We start from the raw sequence: 23,591 nt of genomic DNA, 5'->3' as shown, positions 1-23,591 counted from the left end.
TCCAAAGCACCTGAGGGCAGGACAAGAATCAATGGATGGAAACTAATCAAGGATAGAACCGACCTAGAACTAAGGAGAAATTTCTGACAGTTAGAACAATTGATCAGGGGAACAGCTTGCATTCGGAACTTGTGGCTGCTCCATCACTGGAAGTTTTTAAGAAGAGATTGGACAGGATCCAATCTGGGTCGGCCACTGGGACCAGAGGTTTTGTCTTCCAAGCTTTCGGACTCATGCTAGAGCCCATCCTCAAGTAACTTCTCTGATAGGAGTCCAAAAGCTCAGAAGACAAAACCTGGTGGTCCCGGTGACCGACCCAGATTGGATCCTGTCCAATCTCTTCTTAAAAACTTCCAGTGATCCTCCAACATTATCCTGGGATATATACATTTCCCTTCGTTCGTCAGAGATTGGACAGCTATTTGTCCAGAATGGTATTTTCCCAGAATTCATTTATTTATTAGTCCAATTTATATGCCGCCCTTCTCCGTAAACTCAGGGCGGCTTACAATGCATTATAGCAATAGCCTGCATACTTTTTTGTATATACCTGCTTATTAGGGCTTTCGGGGGCCCCTAAGCAGTGTTGTTCTATACAAAGTCGGCTTATTGCCCCCACAATCCGGGTCCTCAATTTACCTACCTCAAAAGGATGGAAGGCTGAGTCAACCTTGAGCCTGGTGAGATTCGAACTTGCATTAATTGCAGGCAGCTGGCAGCTAAGTGCTAGCACTTAACAGCACTTTAGTCCGCTGCACCACCTAGGCTCTTGGTATAGGATCATTATGGTATATAGAATGGTATAGGATCTCCTGCTTGTGCAGGGGTTGGACTAGAAGACCTCCAAGGTCCCTTCCACCTCTGTTATTCTAACCCTGGCCGCAGGGAATTGCACACCAAGAAAATCACCTCTTCTCACGTGCCTTTTCCAAAGGCGAAACTTTAGTATTTAGTGCCACCCACCTGCAGAAGAGCTTGCAGACCCTTCGATTTCTTACAGGCAACAGCCTTCTCTGCAAGAAAAGCCACATCGCTCCCCAGGAGGAATTAAAGCAAAATCGACCCTTTTCCCCCGCGCCAATTGTCCTCCCCCGGCTCCATCCTGTCCAGCCTTTCTCCCCTATGCAAAATCCCCACGCTTCCTTTGCTACCACGACCCGACGTTCGCTTTTGGCTTCAACTGAGGGCAACGTGCCCTTTTGCAACGTGATTGGTCGAGAGGGAAGAGGGCGTGGCTTCGGAAAGGGCGGGGCGCCACGTTCTCCCTTTTATAGTATTGTATCGTAACTCATAGATTTTATGCGTCCTCGTTGCGTTGGGTGTCGATTTGTTTCAGTCCGTTTACATAGGTGATAAAGAATAGGCATGCAGAGTAGTCTTGCATAATTCCATATAACCTTCAGCTTTTTTTTTTTTTTTAAGGCGAGGTTTTTCTTGGGCGGAGTGTGTGCAGTATTTAAAAAAATTCGGGAGGTTAGATGATGATCGAATATTAAAAGGGGAAAGGAAGCCTAGAAGAAGGATTTTTAAACGGGATGACACGAGGCTGCTGTTGGGGAGGAGGAGATTTAATACGCACTCTTCGTATGCTCAGATGTAGGCTTGTCTTGCTTGTCTTGAATTGATCTCGGTGGATCCGAGATCAATTCAATCCCTGTCTGTACATTCGCCTCCCTAGGTGGAAGAGGCACGCACTCACCCACCCGCAAACTGAGAGATGACGTAGCAGCCTCGCTCCGCGTGGTGGGAAGCTCTTGGAAGGTCCCTGGCAGCAAAGTGGGGAGCCCTAAAATAGAAGAGCAGAAGCCGGGATCATTTTATTGCTGATTTATTATAAACCAGTTACTACAATACTACGTTTCTGCATTTTTGGCTCGCGCAAACCACATTGTAGCACCCGCTTCCCCGCAGTTCTGGTTTGCAGTTTGCTGCAAGAAAACGTACATTTAAAAAATCGCCCTTCCGCACAGCAGCCGCGCCTAAGAAACAAAAATTTTATTATCCGAGGTTTCCTCGGCCGCTTGGCGCTGCAGGAGGAGGATGCTTTGAATATTTATTTTTTTTCCCCCAAAGACTTAAAACCGCGGAAGTGACCGCTGACTAAGGACGTGGCCGAAAGGGAGACGGGATGATGACAAGGTTTAAAACTGAAAGCCCCAAAGGGATTTTTTTTTATTTGATTTGCGTTAAGCAATAACCTTCATACTTTTGTATATTTTATACAAAGTCAGCTTATTGCCCCCCCAATCTGGGTCCTCATTTTACCTACCTTAGAAAGGATGGAAGGCTGAGTGAACCTTGAGCCTGGTGAGAATTGAACTCGCAGTAATTGCAGGCAGCTAATGTTAATAACAGTGCTTTAGTCTGCTGAGTTACCAGGGCTCCTGGTATTTAATCTAGAATTTGCCAAGAATGTTTCTAATGGAGCCCTGGTTAAAATTATGCATTTCACAAAAAAGCCTCCTCCCATCTGATAAATGCAAAAGTCATAACATCCTGATTTGGGCCTGATCTTTTTCCTAGAAATACAAACTGAAGAGACGTGAGGTTGATCATGATTTAGGGCAGGGGTCTCTGCAACCTTGGCAACTTTAAGCCTGGCGGACTTCAACTTCCAGAATTCCCCAGCCAACTTCAACTCTGGGAGTTGAAGTCCGGCAAGGCTTAAAGTTGCCAAGGTTGCAGACCCCTGATTTAGGGGATGATGATTGTATATTAAAGAAGTGAGGGTTTGGGTGCTTAAAACAGCTGTCAGCCCTGGAAAGGGAATGGACACAGAATGTGTGATTGTTAATTTAGTACATTGATATTTTCATATGTATAAATCAGTGGTGGGTTCCAACTGGTGTTACCACCGATTCTCTTCGCGTACACGCTTTGCACGCGATCGCCGCACAAAGCACTCGCTTCGCTCGCACGTGCACCGAACTTGTGCTTTGCACAAGCGCATTAGGTATCTGCCCAGTTAAGGTGCGGCAATTCACTCTGCCGCGCCTATCAAGTAGGCTAAAAACAGAGAAATAAAGGTAGGAATAAAGTGGGGGTGAGTGGGAGGGCCTATTTCCCAGTCAAAGAGAACCAGTTCGGTGACGTCACATCGTCACCGCTACTGGCTCGGCCGAACCAGGCCGAACTGGGAGCAAGCCACTACTGGTATAAATAAATATTAGAATCACATGTATAGATAGTAAATAGAAAAAAGGAAGAAAACGGATATATAAGAAATGAAAACTGATGTGGAAATGTTGGAAAGAAGAAAATGGTAAAAATTTCATTTTTTGTTTTAAAAAAACATCAAAAAACATTTAAAAATTATTTTTAAAAAAAGCTGTCAGCCCTGATTTAATCTGTGATTAAATTCACATATCATGCATTTTAAGCTAGCCAACTTTGAAATCTGGAGTCGGTAAACTAGAGAAAATGAGCTCATCTGACTATCATAACTATTTTCATCTGCAGGCTTATTTTGTTTTGCTTATTCATTTTATTATGCATTTATTTATGCGCTCCCAAGGAATTCAAACCACATCCCAGCTTTTCCACCTCACTGTGTTTTATCTTTACAATCACAGCCTCAGGTAGATGATTAAGATCTGAGAAAAAAGTGATTTGCCCATATGAATATTTATGAGCATGAAAATTTGAGTTGGAATTTCCCTTTTCTACTCCAACACGTCTTTTTAAAACTTGCTGGTTTCCCACCCCCCCCCCTTGCTTTTGGCTTTTATCCTCCTATAATATTGTGCTATCATCTTACCTGTGTGGATGCATTATTTCTGTGAAAAGGATTGGACTAAAGTTGAGCAGAAATTTTTTAGAAACTTAACTACAACATCTCTATAAACAAAGATTCTCAGTAGGTGGCAGCATGTAGCCAACCTTGGCCAATCTTTAAAAAGCTAAGCAGAATCAGACCCGTGTAGTGCTTGGATGGGAGGCCACAAAGAATCCAAGCTCTACAAGGTTGCCAGGCAAATAAAGACTAGCTGAAGATAAAGGCAAACTGCTTCCATATTGTTGCCAAGAAAGCAGCCTGACTGTAGCCTTAAAATCACCAGACATCAAGGGTATAATAAGGGTGATGTTACCTTTTAACCCAGCATTTCTCAACCTTGATCACTTTTAAGATGTGTGGACTTCAACTCCCAGAATTCCCCAGCTAGAACCATGGATTTTAGAAGTTGAAGTCCACACGTCTTAAAAGTTCCCAAGGTCATAAGCCCTGTTTTAACCTAACAAAAATCTTGTAAGATGGATGAATCTTGTATTTCTTTGTTGGAGAAAAATGGGAATGGAAAGTTTTATGTCTCATAAGGTTTTATGTTTGAATTGAGTATCTTTAACTTTCCAAATAATTCTGAGAGCAGGATAAAGCTTGAGTAAAGGGAAAGTCAAGGCGATGGAGATGAAGCTATGACATGAAAACTGAGATAAGAATGTATCTAATTTAGGAAAGTGTAAATCCAGCGTCAGGCACAAATATTTGAAAGCGGCTTTTCTTTTTAAATCAAATAGAAACTGCAGCCAAGACCACCGGGGTACTGATTTATTTGTATACAGCACTGTCACAGATTCCTTTAAACTACAGGTAGTCCTTGACTTATGTCCACAATTGAGGCCCAAATTTCTGCTGCTAAGCAAGACAGTTGAGTTCTGCCCCATTTTATGACCTTTCATGCCACAGTTGTTAAGTGAATCACTGCAGTTAAGTTAGTAATATGGGTTAAATGAATCTGGCTTCCTCATTGACTTTGCTTGTCAGAAGGTCTCAAAAGGGAATCATATCACCCCCGGACACTGCAACCAGGGGTGGGTTCTAAATTTTTTTACCACCTGTTATGTGGGCGTGGCTTATTTTGTGGGTGTGGCTTGATGGTCATGTGACAATTCTTTAGGACTTCGCAGAGGTACTGGTCTACCAGGCTTTTAACTGCTTGCAGAGCTGTACCGGTCTACTCATTTATTTTTGCAGGCACCGGTCTACTCATTCGTTTTTGGAGGCACCGGTCTACCACCACAGTGCCTTTTAACACTGATCAGCTGTAGGGTGGCCCTTTGAAGCCCTGCGGCAAGACTTTAAACAGTTTTTTTCCTTCTGGCCGATCAGCTGGGACTCAGGAGGCAGCAATAGATTGGGAGTGGGGCCAAATAAAAGGTAAGAATAACACGGGGTGGGTGGGTGGGAGGGCCCAGCTCCCAAACAAAGAGAACCGATTCGGTGACGTCATATCGTCACTGCTATCGGCTCGGCTGAACCGGGCCGAACCGGGAGGAACCCACCACTGACTGCGACAGTCATGAATATCATCCAATTGCCAAGCATCCAAATTTTGATCACATGACCATGAGGGATGTTGCGATGGCCGTAAGTGCAAGGTCCAGTCATAAGTAGCTTTTTTTCTGTGCCATTGTAACTTCAGTCACTAAACAAATGGTTGTAAGTTGAAGACTACCTGTATACTCAGGTCAATGGGCTCCCAAACCCCAGAGAGCCAAAACAACCACACAGGTCTCTAGACACTCAAAGGCTAATATAATACTTAACTTCCCGCTACTCCACTCTTTCCCACTTCTATTGTAGCTCCTATTACTGCTCCTCCATTACTACAGATAGTCCCTGATTTACAACAGTTCATTTAGTGACCAAAGTTACAATGGCACTGAAAAAAGTGACTGATGACCATTTTTCACCCTTAGGACTGTGCCAGCATCCCCATGATCAAAATTCAGATGCTTGCCAACTGGCATGTATTTATGACGGTTGCAATGTCCCAGGGTTACAGTACGTGATCACATTTCGTAACCTTCCGACAAGCAGTCAATAGGGAAGCCAGATTCACTTTACAACCATGTGAGTAATTAAAACAATTGCAGTGATTCACTTAACAACTGTGGCAAGAAAGGTCATAAAATGGGGCAAAATCCACTTAACTGTCTCACTTAGCAACAGAGATGTTGGGCTCAGTTGTGGTTGTAAGTTGAGAGCTGCCCTGTTTCCCCCAAAATTAGACATCCTCTGATAATAAGCCCAATTGGGCTTTTGAGGGCATGGCAATAAAGCAAAGCGCCTATTTCAGGGTTCAAAAAAATATAAGACCAGGTCTTATTTTCGGGGAAACATGGTACCTGTATTCCTTTGGAGTCCTAGTGCTGGAGAACAATCTATTTGCCTTAGGCGGCTTCAGGCTTCACTTCCATAATCAAACCTCCTTTCCTCCCACTCCAAAACTACCACACCCAGCTGCCTCTGCTCAGCTTTTATAGGCACTAGTTGCTGTGCTGGCTAGGGAGGTCTTAAAGGGACAGGGCTCCAGCAGCTCAAATGCTGGTTGTTTTGCAGGCAGGTTGCCCTCTCTCAAATAACCTTTATTTTATTTGTACACCTGGCTGGAATTCTGCTCTTGAATAACAAGACAATTTTGGCAAAAACATTTCTGAAGATAATGATGAAAGGAATACAATAGTGAATTGCCTTTATAGCCAGCTCTTCTCCAAAGAGATCCAGTGGCACATAAAGTTCTTCCTTCCCAGGCCAACTTTCTGACTGGGCACCCCATCACAATATGCCAGAGGTGAAATAATGGGAGAATTGGGGGTTGCAGTGCATTCTCACCTTAGGGATGTTGTGATGTTACTGGAAAACTTATTTATTTAAATCAAATTTATATAGTTACCCATCTCACCAAACGTAACTCTGGGTAGTGTAGGAAGTTAGCACCCACCCCTTTCCTAGAAGAATGAAATATTTTGGGAAATATTAAAAAGGCAGAATATTATGTTTCCCTGGATGAGAAATGGAGAAGCATGTTTTAAAGATGAAGCAGCTCCCATGCCCCCACCCTTTGTCAATGGGCCAGAGGCAGAAACTCCATCTTTGTCAATGGACCATCATCTGCAACACAATAGGACCCATCTAGCAACAGAAACTCACCACATGGCACCTGGGAAAATTACATCAGCCAGCAAGGCTAGTTAAGACCCCCACCCCCTGAGAGTCTGACAATCAATCATGATACTCTTTCTGGGCCCCAGGAAGTTCAAAGCCAGAGAGGGCATAAAACCCGGGGACTCACTGCGTCTTGCCCCTTTTTCTGTTCAGGAACTCAAGCCATGTGATTCTGTCCACCATTAAACTATCTTTCCAAGCAGTCTCCAGGTTTCCAGTCTTTTTCCCCACTTGGAGCTGAACCCAGAAGGATATTTCTTCCTACATATTAATGCAATGTCATTACCATAGAATGGTACCATCTTATTTTGGGAGCTTTGCTATCACCTGTGAAGGAACAGGACTTCTGTGTTGTGCTATTTCATGGCTTGCTTAATCATGGTTATCAAATAATCTATGATTGGCCATATGAAGCCAAAATCAAATGACATATGTCAGAGTTTCTGAATCAGGCCTAAATATGATGGGGCTTGACAGCATTATTTCAGAAAATGCTCACAGTGACTCTTAACAGGAAGATTAGCCTAGTCATGCCCATTATTGAACGACAATGTTGTTTTTTTAAAACTTGGCAACATTAAGATGTTTGGATTTCAACTCCCCAAATCCCCCAGCAAGATTGGGACCATTTTATTGGTTTATGAAATCTATAATGTTTTTGAGATTTCATCTAAACGTTCTTTGCTGTTTTAAATGTATTTTTTGGAAGCTGCCTGGAGCTGTTAAAGGCATATGTTGCGTAAAGACATTTAATAAATAGTGGGATGCATATAGAACTACCTAATGAATGTGAAACAAAAGTGATGTTGGGAACCAGAATTCTCCAACTGGTATCTTTGGAGTAAACTTTGTAACTAAAATAAGCCTGGCTGAAATTTTGTTAGTTTTCCTCCTAATCCTCAAAGATTAGGATATATGTGATATATGGATATGGATATGGAACAACTTGCCATGGCCAACTGATGATGCAACAGGTTTGGTAATTGTTTTGTACCAAATATCAGCTTTTCTAATGATAGTTTCTTTGCATGCAAAAGAAAGACACTCTGTGTAGGCAGTGGAATTAAATAAAAAAACTTTTGTGGTTATAATACTTCTTTGTTTCCTAGAGGTTTATCTTGCATTTATTACAGGTAGTCCTCGACTTATGAGCACAGTTGTGCACCCAAAATTTCTGTTGCTAATTTTTGCCCCATTTTACGACATTTCTTGCCACAGTTGTTAAGTGAATCACTTCCGTTGTTAGTAACACAGTTTTTAAGTGAATCTGGCTTCCTCTTGACTTTGCTCATCAGAAAGTCACAAAAGGTAATCACACGACCCCGGGACGCTGCAACCGTCATAAATATGAATCCGTTGCCAAGTGTCTGAATTTTGATTACGTAACCATGGGGATGCTGCAATGGGAAAAACCAGTCATAAGTCACTTTTTAAAGTGCTGTTGTAACTTTGAACAGTTCAACAACTTTGAACTGTTGTGAGTCGAGGGTTATCTGTACTGTTTCAGTAACTCAAGGTGGTGATCATGAATAATAACAAGTATAGGTAGCCTTCCACTTACGACCACAATTGAGCCCAAAAGTTATGTTGCAAAGCAAACAGAATGACACTATTACATTGTAGCAGACTAATCATCATTTGGCTCCCCCCTTACCTCCCTCAATGTGTTTTAAAAGATATATATGTGTTACTTTGACATTTATTAGAGTACATAGTAGCATGATATGATACTCTCAGCATCAATGAACTGTAACTCACAAAGTCTTATATTGGCAAAACCATTTCTATATGGTACAGATAGTCCTTGACTTATGATCATTCATTTAGTGACCCAAGTTACAATAGCAAGGAAAAAATGACTTAGGATCTGACCTTGCACTTACAACCATCATAGCATCCCTCACGGTCACATGATCAAAATTTGGGTGCTTGGGTACCACCATGTATTTAGGATGACTGCAGCGTTCCAAGATCATATGATCACCATTTGCAGCCCTCCCTGCCAACTTCTGATAAGCAAAGCCAATGGGGGAAACTAGATGCAATTAATGACTGCATGATTCACTTAACAACTGCAGGGATTTCCTTAATAACCATTGCAAAAAAGTCATAAAATCGGGCGTGGTTCACTTAGCATCATCTTACTTAGCAACGGAAATTCTGCTCCTGACATTAATTGTAAGTTGAGGACTACTTATAAATACTTCTTTGAGTGAAGCTTGACTCCTGATAACTACATAGTCATGGCCATTTAGTTTTCTTGGCAACAATGCAGGTAGTCCTTGATTTACAACAGTTTGTTTAATGACCATTCAAAGTTACAATAGCACTGAAAAAAGTAACTGACCTTTTTTCACACTTATGACCATTGCAGCATCTCCCTAGTCACATGATCAAAATTCAGACTCTTGGCAACTAACTCATATTTATGACGGATGCAGAGTCACGTTACCACCTCTTGCGACCTTCTGACAAGCAGAAGTCAGTGGAAAAACCAGATTAATTTAACAACTGCAGTGATGCACTTAACAACTGTGGGAAGAAAGATCGTAAAATGGGGCAAAACTCACTGAACAACTGTTTTGCCTAGCAACAGAAATTTATTTTGCTCAATTTTCATCGTAAGTCAAGGACTACCTGTATGGAGTTAGTTTGCTACTGTTTTTGTAGTCTAGAGATTTCCTGATGGTCTTCCATCAAACTACTATCTAGGTTCAATCCTGCTCAGCTTTTTTTGATATCAGTTAGATCAGCTGGATCTTGACACCGTCTACTTTATGACGTCAAGTGCCATGTTTCTGTGGCTTTTGAAATTATATCTACACCAGAAGATTTTCCCCATTTTTTCCCAGGAACTAGTGTTTTCTAGTTTCCTACCCACCCAAAAATCAAAGTGGGTCAGTCTTTGGTGACTTCACTTCCTTCACATTTATTGTAAGGTACTTCAAAAAAAGACTATTTAAAAAAAAATCAGCAAAAGGAATGTTTATCTCTAGTTACACCTGTTCTGGAAGGAGTCTAGAAATAACAACTTGACCTTTAGAATGTGAAGTTATTTGAAGTCAAGACAAGGCAAGGAAATAAGGAGGGAGGACATGAAATGTAAGAATTTAGAAGGAAGTATGCTAATAGGTATGGTACAGATTAAAGAATTCCTTGAAAGAATGGAATACCTAATCTAATTTTAATTCTAAACTGGGGCTAAAAGGCTTGTACACCTTTGTCAACCTGCTCTTTTGTGGATCCAGCCACTTTTTCAAAATCTTTTTCTGAAAAGCAACAACCCACCACCCAGATAGGAAACCCATAAAAACTCTAGTAGACCCCTGAAGTATGTGGAGCATCGTTTTTAAAGAAAAGAAGAAACCTCCAAACTGCCCCCATCATGCAAGCTTTGTAAACTGTAATTTGTGGGGTTCATTCTCACAAGATGTGACAGACACAAATAGAGGGCATTTTGACTATGAAAAGTTCAGCATTGTAGTAGACAAGCCATCTATCCTCAGCTGTTTATAGGAAGTAGAACATCCATATTCAAAGGCAGCCAATCTCTGAGCTCCTCAGATAATGGGAACAGATTGACAAAATATCTCCTTGGTCGCCATTTGCCATTTCATCGCCATCATGGATTTACTGTTTTCATTTCCATTCTGGGCTGGCTCTGTCCTAATTTCACCTCCTCTTCTTCAAAGCTGCTTGATTTATTACCGTCATTTCACTGCTCTTTGATTTGCAACTTCTGCTTAAAACCCCCGTCGTATCCATTACTAAATACGTTAATCTGGATGAAAGCGTGCAGACCGCGAAGGGGCCAATTCAATGTATTATTTCGGAGGAATAAATCTCAGATACTGCGTGCTGTGGAGAACCGGGAAAAGTATTAACACTTCTGCCAAGGGGATCCCAATTCAACCCCGGGAACGTTGCTGACAGATGGCGCTCGGGAGTCGCAGGCCAACCAGATTATTAAAGCGGCTCTTCGCTGTTTTCCCCCCTCCTTTGTCCCTCCGTCTGCGCGCTGGCTGGCTCCGAGGCGCTTTGGGGCGCTGGATGCGTTAGGAAGGGCCATCCGGGGCAGGTGCCGCTCACCTGGGCCGAGCAGGGAAGCCCCATTTCAGGCGTCCGTCGCTCCTGATGGCGCGCCGGCTGCCGCTTCAACCCAGCTCCGGTCCTGCGCTCGCCACCCTCCCGTCCTGGCGGCTGTGAGACCAGCCCCGGCTGCTTTCTTGGCTCGGATGAGCCGCCCGCATCCCGACGCCGCACTGCGATGCTGTTTTCCTGGTGCAGCCCTCAACCTTGAGCTCGGGAGCCACGATGCCAGAGACTGGGGCGGCAGGACCGGCGGCGAGCGGCCAGGAGAACAAGCGAGGCGGAGGCGCGATGGATGGGGAAGCGGCCGCGCCACCTGCCACCGGGGTCCTGGGTGAGTAAAAGCGCCGGCTGTCCCGGGCCGGGGGATGGCGATGGCGATGGCGCTTGGCGCGCGCGCGCGGGTGCTACCGTGGATAAAAGAAGGATCGCACCGGCGGCTTTTTCTTTTTTTCCGCAGTCGCCCCTCAGATGTTGCCAAGCGCGGACTTTTGTCGAAGTTGGGGAAGCCCGGAGGGCGGCTGCGTCCCTCCCAGGGTGGAAAGAAACACCGGCTGCGGGGCGCCGGCTGGGGAAGGCGGGCGTGGAAGGGGCTGCAGTCGCGCCGCCGTCGCCGCCAGTCTATTGTCTCGGAAGCGGGCGTGACTCCCCCGACCCGAGAGCCCACCGGCTTCACTCGAAGGATTGCGCGGAGGGGTGAAGGAGGAGGGGGGGCGGCGAGGCGTCCTCGAAAGCCTGGTCGGGAGTGGCTGGACACGACGCCCGCCGCGCAGGACACGGGCGCCTCGTGGAATTGTTAAGGCGAGCGGCCGGACCTGACCCCCCTTCGCCTCGCGTCTCCTCCGGAGGTCGTCAGCCGGTCTTCGGGGCGCAGGTGGGAACGGCCCTCTTTCCGCCCCTCCACAATTTCCGTCCCGCCGGCGGAGGCCGAAGGGAGACCGGCCCTGCAGGTCCACTGCGGCGGAGGCCATCCGCGCCCTGGCTTCGGATGACGCCGCCATCGGGGGAGGCTGCTTTCGGCGTGGCCGTGGCGAGGGGGACCTTAAAAGGTCGCGCGGCCGGGGACTCGTAGGGCTTCTAAAAAAACCCGGCCTTTCTAGACGCGCTTGGACGTGGGCTGCGGGTGATGGGACTTGTAGTCGAGCGTGCCTGGAGAGCGCCGGCTCCGAAACGCTGGTGCGAAGGAGCCTGAAATATTTCTTGAGCTGGTGCCGAGAGACAAAACCCAACCATTGTAAGGTGGGGGGGAGGAGACGGACAGGACTAGGTTGGAAAGGAGGCCTCTCTCCTCCCTGTGTACCTGTTGGAAACCTCTGGCCGGAGTGCGGTTGTCTTCCCCCCCCCCATCACTCTTCCCCTTTTGGCCCATTTTGGATAGAAAGGGACTTCCAGAGTTTAGTGTGTGTGCACACACATATGTGAGAATGGGGTAATATTGGAGCAGCACCTACAGTTCATACACTGCTTGATATTTTCAAATTTCTCCAAAAGAGACTAGGTGTGGGTCCTGCAGTCCCAGTGTCCTGCCATAAGTGCAACAGGGTTTATATCCTTGGCTAGTTTTGCCTTAGTACAGTTTAGATACAATTTACACACACAACAAACAAATACACACACACACTTACACTTGTCCCCCCCATGTTTTTATATAAGAGTTGTCCCAGGAGGGTAAGCGGGATATAGAACTAACAAGTAAAGCAAAAAACATTATTTCTTTCACAGGCCTAATCTTTCTTAAAGGTTAGCAGTGGAAAAACTGGGAAGAACCTGGGGCAAATCTGTGGGAAAGAGTTTAGGATGGGAATATCTGTTTGGGATATGATTCCGCCTCCCCCCCCCCAAATATGAATTGAGAATCCTTGCAAGAGAGAAGTGACAAGAGGCAGATCTTTGTGCTGGATAGGTCACTTGGCATATGTGTCCACTGCCTTTCTGGATAGCTAGTTCCTACTGTTTTAATGAAGCTTTTCCTGATCTTCTGCCCCTTAACTTGGTTGAACTTAAGTGCCTTAATTCCCAACTAGTAGGGCTTAAGGTACTGGACTTCAGCTCCCACAAATTGTAGCCAGTACTGTACTGAACTGAAATCCATAATTAAAGCTAAGCACATGGGTTGGATTCATAAACTTAAACCATATTTTTAGCCACAATTTATTGCATAAATCACACTTGGCTGGCTTTACACAATACCTTAAATTATTAAAGACGGTGTGTTAAACCACTAGTAGTTTTAACCATTATTAGTTGCCTGAGCCACAGTGGATGGATTCCTACAATGTATTAAGCCCTAAGCTAGGTTGACAAACTGTAATTGTACCTTATATCTGAAAAAACCAAAACCTCACAATTGCGTTATGGTTTAGTGTAATATGTGTCTAGAATTTACATGTGGCCAAATTAGATTAAGCATAAGTACATCTGGATATTAGAGAGAAGAAAGTATTTTATCCCTGTCCCATCAGATGAAGGAAATTTTAGCAATACTGAACAGCTATTTCTGAGGACAGAGCCTCAGTGGGAGGTATATTAGTAGCTTTCTCTTCCCCACCTTATTTTTTTTTCTAGTAGTTTTTCACCCCATCGAAGTCCCAACATGTAGTTAGTTCTGTGAGTTAATGAAGGAACTGCAAAACTATTGTCCCTGAATAAAACAGCATAGAATCAAGCAAGGTAAAAAGAAGTATGATCTCTTAGGCAGAGATTTTGGACCTGAAGATGGTTGTTTGAACAAAAAAGATAAGTTTTGCAGTTGTACCTATAAGAATCTGCACTCTTGCAGATTAATTGAATCCTCCAATCCTTTGGATTGATTTGGCCCAGAAATACATCTTATTAATATGTAAATTAATATCACAAGCTAAATCTGTTGGTGCAAATAGGAGAAAGCTCTCATTACCTAGATTCTAGCTACTTAAAAGTAGAAAATGCTTAATTGGTCAAATAAAGTGGAGGGAGCAGCTGTACTGACACGCTATGCTGAGCTTGGTTGATTTTAACCTTGTGTAACATTTTAGCAGCTTAGTGTTTTGTCAGAATCCTAGTCTTTTGGTTCGATTTTGATTCAATATATAGTGTGAATCCTGAAAATGAGTTACCGGTAACTCTGGATTCAGATTAATCATGTTATATGAATCCAGTTATGCTCTAGTTTAGAGACTTTGCATTGAAGTCTGCTGACATACGTGAGAGTACGTGCATGTGCATATATTCTCACTGTAGTACCAACCTCAGCCCACACTACAGCTGTGCCAAGGAGATTTTGGGCACCCACAATGCCCAGCCTGTTTCTCTCATTGCCTGGAGTCAGCGCCCACAATCAGCAAAGACAGGACTCCTTTGTCAAAATCCTAATTCCCATTGGATTGGCTGAAATGGGGAAATAATTTTTCAATCTTGTATCATTTCATCCTTTTTCCAGAATTTTCCCAACAAGTGGAGGCTGCAGTTCTGAATCTGTTTAATTGAGATTGTGTAACTTCTTAGCGTAGCCTAATAGAAAAACTTGAGCAAACTGTTAGTATGGGGAAGAAGAGATGGACACCCTGAAAATTAGGGAAGAAGAAATAGGGGCTTGGTATTTTATGCTGCAATTCTTTATAGCCTGGTTCTTTCCCCCTTATTTTATATTATTATGATGTAGACTACTCTTGCATAGGGAGGTTCCACGTTGGTTAGATATCCTGAGGAAAAGCTGTAAGGGTAAACACCTTAATTAAATGGATCAGACCGAAGTATGAGATCCTGCTTTTGGTAACAGTTAATTTTTTTCTCTTCCGTCAATAGTTGATATTCCAGAATGAAATATAGGACCCATCCTTCACAACTTTAAAAGCAATGCCCTCTAGATATATTGGACAATAATTCCAATTACATATGGGTAAGCGTGGTAGGATTTGTTTTCTAGCACATCTGAAAGGCACCAGATTGGGGAAAGTTTGGCTTAAAGGATTCCGAAAGATCTGCCAAGTTAAAATGTACTCAACATACAAAGAACATCTACTCGATCTGTAAACAGGATGTCTTGCATCCTGTTTCCAAAATGACTTGCCAGATGCCTCCAAGAAGCCCATCTGCAAGACATGAAATTTGTGTTTCATGTCTTCCTGTGTTATTTTCCTACAGGGATCTATTAACTGGGAATAGATTTCCTTTGAACAGGGAGTTGCTGTTATTCTACGAGCATCAGTGTGATTAGCTTTATCTCCAACACGGCCCAATTTTATACAATGGATCAGAAAGGAATTTTCCCCTTCCTTGAAATGGAGTCCACATTGGCAGTAATCAAATATGTGTGTTGGACTCTCAGAAGTGGGCACATACAAAATTACACATCCCTCAGCATCTTAACTCTAGACTGCGTAACAATTTCTGAACCGAAATTGTAAAACAAAGAAGAATTTTGTAGAGCAGCTGGTTGCGTGCCACAAACTGAAGAGAGAGGCACCCTAGAGCTCCCTTGAAGTGTAACTTTTTAAAGGAGCACATACATTATTTACAACACACTTTGTCATAAGAAGTGATGATGGTTACTATATATAAGTAGATAAATCCACATTTTTAGTCTAGTTTTCAGTCTTTCTGGTCCTGAACATTCTCCTGGCTTAGGAAGCCTGTTCATCTAATTTACGTGGGCTGGTGTTGTATTCATGCAAAGGGTTAATATCAATTATTTCAAGATCGCTAAACAGAACCTCCATATTTAGACATCGTATACCTCTGAATAACAAATACTACGTAGGAGTTGTGCAAACAATGTGGGGATTGGGTGTGGGGGAAGATATTGCCCAATACTTTGTTCTTGCTATCTTGGAAACAAATACAGGTAGTCTTAGACTTACGACCACAATTGAACCCAACATTTGCGTCCCTAACCAAGACAGGTGTTAAACAGGTTTTGCCCTATTTTATGACCTTTCTTGTCACCGTTGCTAAGTGAATCGCCACAGTTGTTAAGATTATTTCTTAAGTGAATCTACTTTCCCCAATGATTTTGTTTGTCAGAATGTCGCAAAAGTTGATGACACCAGCCCTGGGACACTGCAACCGTCATAAATGCATATCAGTTGCCAAGTGTCTGAATTTCGATCACAGGGATGCTGCAAAACAGTTGTATTTGTGAAAAATGGTCATCAGTCATTTTTTCAGTGCCGTTGTAACTTTGAACGGTCACTAAACAAATGGTTGTTAAGTCAAGGGCTATTTGTATGGACTTGCTGTGGCTTTTCAGTGTGGCCATTATGGTAACCCTGATATGGCTAATCAGCAGGGGTGAAATCCAGCAGGTTCTGACAGGTTCTGGAGAACCGGTAGCGGAAATTTTGAACAGTTCGGAAAACCAGTAGTGGAAATTTTGACTAGTTCAGAGAACTGGCAGATACCACCTCTGGCTGGCCACAGAGTGAGGTGGGAATGGAGATTTTGCAATATCCTTTTTTTAAAAAAAAATTGATTTATATGCCGCCCTTCTCCGGAGACTCAGGGCGGCTTACAATGCGTTAAGCAATAGCCTTCATCCTTTTGAATATTTATACAAAGTCAGCTTATTGCCCCCACAAACTGGGTCCTCAATTTACCCACCTTAGAAAGGATGGAAGGCTGAGTCAACCTTGAGCCTGGCGAGATTCGAACTCGCAGTAATTGCAGGCAGCTGGATGTTAAATGCTGCCTTAGGAGGTATTAGCCTCCTACGCCACTCAGACTCCCCAGGATTGGGGAGGGAATGGGGATTTTGCAGTATCCTTCCCCTGGAGTGGGGAGGGAATGGAGATTTTGCAGTATCTTTCCCCTGCCACGCCCACCAAGCCACACCATACCCACCAAGCCACGCCCACAGAACCGGTAGTAAAAAAAAATTGGATTTCACCCCTGCTAATCAGACATGAAAGCCAGCCTGGTGTAATGGACCAGGTAGTGGAGTAGGAGCTACAGTGTTTAGTTTTCTCTTAGTTACAGAGACCCCTGCACAATTTTTAGCCAGTCGCTTTTTTTCCACTTTACACATCCTGGAAGAAGTTAATAGCAAACCACTTTGCAATTTTGTCAAGAAAACTGCATGGAATTGTCCAGGAAGGCACCAGAAAATAAAAGGGTTGGTTTATCTTCCCAACAGTTTTAGCCCAACAGCAAAACTTTTATTTCTCAGGAAAAGGACTAGATAAAACTATTGCAAAATAGTGGGGTGTGATTCATACTCCAGGGAACCCTTGGGCCCTTTCTCTCAATTAACCACTTACTGAAGGAGACAAGTCCTGCTTGTCTTGGCATATCTGCTTCCAGATGTGCTGATCTTTGTAGCCCATTGGCTTTGGGCCAGGTTCTGCCTTCATATCCATTTTCTGCTGCTGCCTGTTCCAGTCTAGCTGGATTCTTGCAACACGAGCTTCTAGTCCTCATTGCTACATTTAGCAACAATAAGCTAACATTTCCTGGTTGGATGCCATCCGACTAGTTCCAAAACTAGTTGGGCATCCTAGAGGTTGGTGTTCTGACACATCTGGAAAGCACTCTTGCTGGAGAAGGATGTCCCAAAGTTCAGGTGTACATGTGAACACCTGGCTGGAATTCTGCTCTTGAATAACAAGACAATTTTGGCAAAAACATTTCTGAAGATAATGATGAAAGGAATACAATAGTGAATTGCCTTTATAGCCAGTTCTTCTCCAAAGAGATCCAGTGGCACATAAAGTTCTTCCTTCCCAGGCCAACTTTCTGACTGGGCTCCCCATCACAATATGCCAGAGGTGAAATAATGGGAGAATTGGGGGTTGCAGTGCATCCTCACCTTAGGGATGTTGTGATGTTACTGGAAAACTTATTTATTTAAATCAAATTTATATAGTTATCCATCTCACCAAACGTAACTCTGGGTAGTGTAGGAAGTTAGCACCCACCCCTTTCCTAGAAGAATGAAATATTTTAGGAAATATTAAAAAGGTAGAATATTATGTTTCCCTGGATGAGAAATGGAGAAGCATGTTTTAAAGACGAAGCAGCTCCCACCTTCTTGCCCACCCCCCACCCTTTGTCAATGGGCCAGAGGCAGAAACTCAATTCCCTCCCATCTTTATCAATGGACCATCATCTGCAACACAATAGGACCCATCTAGCAACAGAAACTAACACAATAGGACCCATCTAGCAACAAAAACTCACCACGTGGCACCTGGGAAGATTACATCAGCCATCAAGGGTAGCTAAGACCCCCACCTCCTGTGAGTCTGACAACCAATCAGGATACTCTTTCTGGGCCCCAGGAAATTCAAAGCCAGAGAGGGCATAAAACCCGGGAACTCGCAGCATCTCACCCCTTTTTCTGTTCAGGAACTCAAGCCATGTGATTCTGTCCACCATTAAACCATCTTTCCAAGCAGTCTCCATGTTTCCAGTGTCTTTTTCCCCACTTGGAGCTGAACCCAGAAAGATATTTCTTCTAACAGTAGCATACAGCAAAACAGTAAACAAACCGTACTTAGATTTTTAGATTTAAATTTTTAGCCATTCTTAAGAAAGATATTTCTAAAATATCTAAAAAGCTATAGACAGCTTTCTTTGGGGTTTACTAGCATTTGTTTCAATGGTTAAATGAGCCAAGCCTACAATATGTTTCTCTGTCTGGATTTACATGTCAAGCCCATGGGCTTAGGAAACTACACATGACATTCATGCATGCAAGGAGTTAGTCATTGGCCTCTGTTCTCTCTCACCTTTTAGTTTTGCAGCCAATGTAAACGTGCCACAATTGGCATGTTTCACTTGTGGAGATGGGCAGCTACGGAAATCAAATAAATAAGTAAATAAATAAAATGGTGCCTTTTTGGTTATAGGACAGCCACAAATGTTTCTGCACAGGTATGCTTGGATCCTAAATCCTTATAGACCACGTTGCAAATTCTGGGAACTGAAGTTTCTTCACATCTCACTGGGAAAGGTTTTGTTTCCCGCACATATTTCTAACGCAAGGCAAACCAAATTCTGGTTTTTGCTCCTGTTGCCAATTTTGAACCTTTAATAGCTTGTTAGTGGACAGCAGGCAGAGACTGTAGATCAATGGACTCTGCATATGCTGAGAACAGCCAAAACTACTGGGAAATCCATCATTGAGTTGGTTGCCATAGAAATGTCTAGTTTCAACATTCCCACAGCCTCCCCCTCCCCATTTCTCCATCTTTTCAGCGGAGATTTCCCAATACTAAGTATACGTAAGGAATATACGTTATTGGTGACGTCTGGCTGGTGCTATCTTGCAACGGGATAAAAGACTCTTTTGTGCAAACTGGTGTGTGTGTGCGTGTGTGTGTGTGTGTGTGTGTTTTATGTGCACATCGATGAACCAGAGAGAAAAAAACTAGAGTCCCTTGAAGAGGTGGGAGCTTGAATTAAGTGCTGGTTTATAGGTCTGATATGACATTTAGCAAGAATTGACTTGCACTGCAAGAAGAATGCACTAAATAAAAGAATAAACAGCACTTTATTCTTCTTGGTGATGCAAGAAGAGGTAAATCACTGGTATGTATTATGGGTTATTAAATTATTCTGGCTTTTATATGTCTCTTCCTAAGACCACTTTTGTCCTTTTTATTGGAACGGCAGAACAATGGACTTCCAATTATGATAGACTTCCGGGGCTGCAACTGTAAATAAAGCCCAGCTTGAGGTGATAAATACTTCACCTGTTGAATTTTTGCCCGTGTGGCTGTTGAATGTATAGGCAGAATACTTTCTGCAAAGGAGAGGATTGGCAGCCCTATGAAGAAGGAGCTAATCTTAACCAGGGCACAGTTTGGGGATATGAAAGAGGAAAGGCAGACTGTGTAATCCATGAGTGTCCAATCTTTCAGCTTGCCTGAGCCACTTTCAGTGAAGAGGGATTGTCATGGGCTGCATATAAAATATATAATGTAGCTAATGTACATAAATAACAAACTTTATTTATTTTTTTAATATTTTTCATTATAACATTATGGGGGGCCACATTACTAGCTGTGTAGGGCCGCATGTTTAGGTTGGACATGCCTGATGTAATCTAAATTGTTTTCCGCCAAGCTTTATACCATTCTTGCCCCCCTTATGTCAGGCGCTTACTTAGCCTTACTCCTGCACTGAAATGTTTCTGCTCCTATGTAACCAAAGTGTTTATAGATCCTTTCCAGCAAAGTGAGAAACTGAGATTTCCCATCGGAGTCCAGCTTTTCTTCTCAAAACATGCCCTCATGCTCAGGTTTCCAGGAAGCCACAAGTGGCCCCAAATCCTTCTTGATATGCATTTAAAAAAAAAAGGCGACGTGATGAATAGAAATGCATTTTTACTGATGGGCTTGCATAGGTTTTTCTGAACAACTTATCAGTAGATTTGCATTGTTCATTTAGGATTTAATGTTGTACTGTTTAATGTTGAAGGGTTTCCTATCACAGTAAGAACAGAGATTCTGGCTTGTTCAGTATCAGTTTTCAATTGTGGCTAGGTAGGTATCACAAATAAGATGACTTCTCCAGCCATGTGTCTTCAGATTTTCTCACCTGCAATATCCATGATCCTGAGCCAGGATGAACATTCTTCCAGTAGCAAGACATAATTGTACAGATAGTCCTCGCATACAACCATTTGTTTAGTGACTGAAATTACAGCGGCACTGAAAAAAAGTGACTTATAAGTGTTTCTCACACTTATGACCGTTGCAGCATCCCCATTGGTCCCTCGATCAAAATTTAGACGCTTGGCAACTGACTCATATTTATAACAGTTGCAGTGTCCCAGGTTGCATGTGATCACTTTTTGTGACCTTCTGACAAGCAGTCAATGGGGATGCTGGGTTCACCTAACAATTGTGTTGCTAACTTAACAATTGCAGTGATTCGCTTAACAACTGTGGCAAGAAAGTTTGCACAATGGGGCAAACCCACTTAACCATTCTCTCGAATAGCAACATAAATTTTAGGCTCGACTGTGATCGTAAATCGAGGACTACCAGTAGCCTAACCTAATGAGAAAGATTTTTCACTGGGAAAAATCTTCCCCTGTTACTTCCTCTTACACTGGTTGTTCTGAAACACTGTCGCTGAACATGAAAAGCTCCGGTGGCTTTCTAAGGTAGAGAAGCAATAGATAACTAATATAAACCCTGCTGGATCAGAGGAAGGGGCTGCTCTTAATCCAGCATCCCACTCCAATCTCTTAATGTGACAGAACCTGCACCTGGAAGAGCAGTGGGAGGAGCTTTGACAACCCTGAGCTTCCCCAGAGACAGGCCAGCATTCAGAGATTATGCAGTCCTAAACTGGACAGAGGAAAGGGGAAGCGGTTCAGGATAGACACATCTTAGAATCTTTCATGATATATCATGAAACGGGTGTCAAACTCTATTTCTTTGAGGGCTGCATCAGGGTTGTGTTTGACCTTGGAGGGCTGGTGGGGGCATGGCCAGATCAACGTCACTCATGTTGGGGGTACCTGTGATGGCCCGGGCAGGGCTGAGGGGATCCATTGTGTTCCCGAGCTCTGTTTTCATCCGTGACGGCCTCCTCCAGCCCGGGAGGACCACATGTGCCCCTCCTGAACTCCGTTTTCACTGGCAGAGGCACCGTGGGCTGGTCCTTCACTGTTTCCAGGGTGGCCCTGCGGACCAGATCTAAGCATCCCGTGGGCCAGATGTGGCCCGCGGGCCTTGTGTTCGACACCCCTGATCTAGTAGATTCAAAAGTTATAGCTTTAGTTTGGCAAGATTCTGTTTTTGTTTTTTTTTAATTTGATTTATATGCCGCCCTTCTCCGGAGACTAAGGGTGGCTTACAATGCGTTCAACAATAGCCTTCATACTTTTGTATATTTTTACAAAGTCAGCTTATTGCCCCCACAAACTGGGTCCTCAATTTACCTACCTTAGAAAGGATGGAAGGCTGAGTCAACCTTGAGCCTGGCGAGATTCGAACTTACTAATTGCAGACAGTTGGAGTTAAATTACTATGCATTAGTCTAGTGAGCTATCCAGGCTCCTTGACTTGTTCACTAGATGTAAACAAGTCAAGGACTGAACGTGATTAGGTTTTGCTGTGTCTTCTCTGTGCTTGGGCTTAACATTTCTGCGAATCAGAGGAAAGGCAAGGCAGGTCTCTCACAGGAGAGAAAGGGAAGGGCATCCAAGTCTCTTTTCAATGCATCTCAGCTCAATTAAGAGATGCTGGTTCCAAAAGCACTCAGTGATTCACCATCTGTACTTCTCTCTTCACAGACAAGCTGTTTGGGAAACGTCTGCTGCAGGCTGGACGTTACATCATGTCCAATAAATCGTGGATGAAAACGGTCCCCACAGAAAACTGCGATGTGCTGATGACTCTGGCAGGTGTGTAGGGTCAGAGAGGCGGTTGCCGTTGATTGTCTCCAAATGTCATTAGAATTGTGGTTTTAATTTTCCTCTCTCTGCCGCTTCCTCCAAAGAACTTCTGCAGTTTGACATTCTGAACCAGTCTAGTCTTGATTGCTGAAATACAGTAGCTGGAGGTAACCTTGTAGGATGTGATGGCTTCCAGGTGTTGGGCCTTCTATTCTCAGAATTCAAGTAACCAGATTAGAATTGGATCCAGATGATCAAGTGTAGACCCATGGTTAGAGCTGTGTTGACGTATTGCTTTTATAATTTGTTTTCCTCTGGCTGCTGTGGGTTTTATGGTTTTCTTCGTATGTTTTTTAAACATGGTTAGTCATCCAGAGCCGTGCATTTAGATAAGTCTCATAAACAAATGCACCAAAGTGATTGCTTTGGGCTTAATAGGTTGAATAGACCCATCCAATTTCAAGTCATTGATAAAACTATGCTTTAAAAATTCATAACTTGGTGAACCATTCAATGGCCAAAGTTTGTGCAATATGGCTGGTTGAATCTTACCTTACTCCTGAGGAAATGATTTATCTAGGGCTCTGTCAGCTGACAAAACTGAAACGACTACATCCCAATTCACCTTGGCCTGACAATCCTTGCTTGCTGTTGCTTCCTCCAAAGTTTACAGCTTTAAAAAGAAGGTACAATGTACCTATCTGAGAATAGATATACATTATATGGGAGGAACACATCAGCCAAAATACTAATCCAGGAGAATTTTATTTAATGTATCTCATTACCAGCATTTGTTTTGTATAAAAGTAACAAGGTAGACAAGTGAGACATCAAAACTAAATGATTCAGCAAAAACAAAATAAATAAATATAAATAAATATTTAACCTTGGATTGACTCCTGGTGACAGCTTCTATGTAGTCGTATCCCATCCCCGTCCCCCACCTTCTTGTGAAAAATGATGAAGATGACAAACTTTGAACTGGTAAAATTGCTTTTTCTCTAAAACATTTCCCAGAGTGAAAACCTGCAAGGGTAATAATGTAGATAGACCTAGCTGCAAGTGTCCAAAGTGACTAAAACTTCAGGAAATTGCCAAATTTCATGTGTTCTTATGGAAAATGTTGCAAGATGTCAGTTGGAACATCAACATTTTTGGAGACTTAATGTTCACACATGATTTTAGCTCTTTTAAGAACTTATTATTATTAAAAATAATTTTCAAGGTATA

General features: G+C 43.2%; 2 protein-coding genes across 2 annotated transcripts in view; one reads left to right on the top strand and one right to left on the bottom strand.

Annotated features, from left to right (window-relative positions):
• The window catches only part of GTPBP3 (GTP binding protein 3, mitochondrial), a 30,572-nt gene extending 29,537 nt beyond the window's left edge, over positions 1-1,035 (bottom strand). The window contains exon 1 of the mRNA XM_070931765.1: positions 964-1,035. Coding sequence (XP_070787866.1) covers positions 964-1,031 — 68 coding nt within the window. The 5' untranslated portion in view covers positions 1,032-1,035. The remainder of the gene's footprint in view (positions 1-963) is intronic.
• A 10,200-nt stretch (positions 1,036-11,235) lies between these two features.
• Positions 11,236-23,591, top strand: part of ANO8 (anoctamin 8) — a 75,435-nt gene continuing 63,079 nt past the window's right edge. Inside the window, exons 1-2 of the mRNA XM_070931764.1 lie at positions 11,236-11,369; positions 22,260-22,370. Of these exons, the coding sequence (XP_070787865.1) occupies positions 11,261-11,369; positions 22,260-22,370 (220 nt within the window). The 5' untranslated portion in view covers positions 11,236-11,260. The remainder of the gene's footprint in view (positions 11,370-22,259; positions 22,371-23,591) is intronic.

Source organism: Pituophis catenifer, unplaced genomic scaffold (assembly GCF_029215685.1).
Source record: "Pituophis catenifer annectens isolate HBS135680 unplaced genomic scaffold, rPitCat1.0.hap2 SCAF_1, whole genome shotgun sequence".
Lineage (NCBI taxonomy): Eukaryota > Metazoa > Chordata > Lepidosauria > Squamata > Colubridae > Pituophis > Pituophis catenifer.
This window is presented reverse-complemented; position numbering and strand designations above follow the sequence as displayed.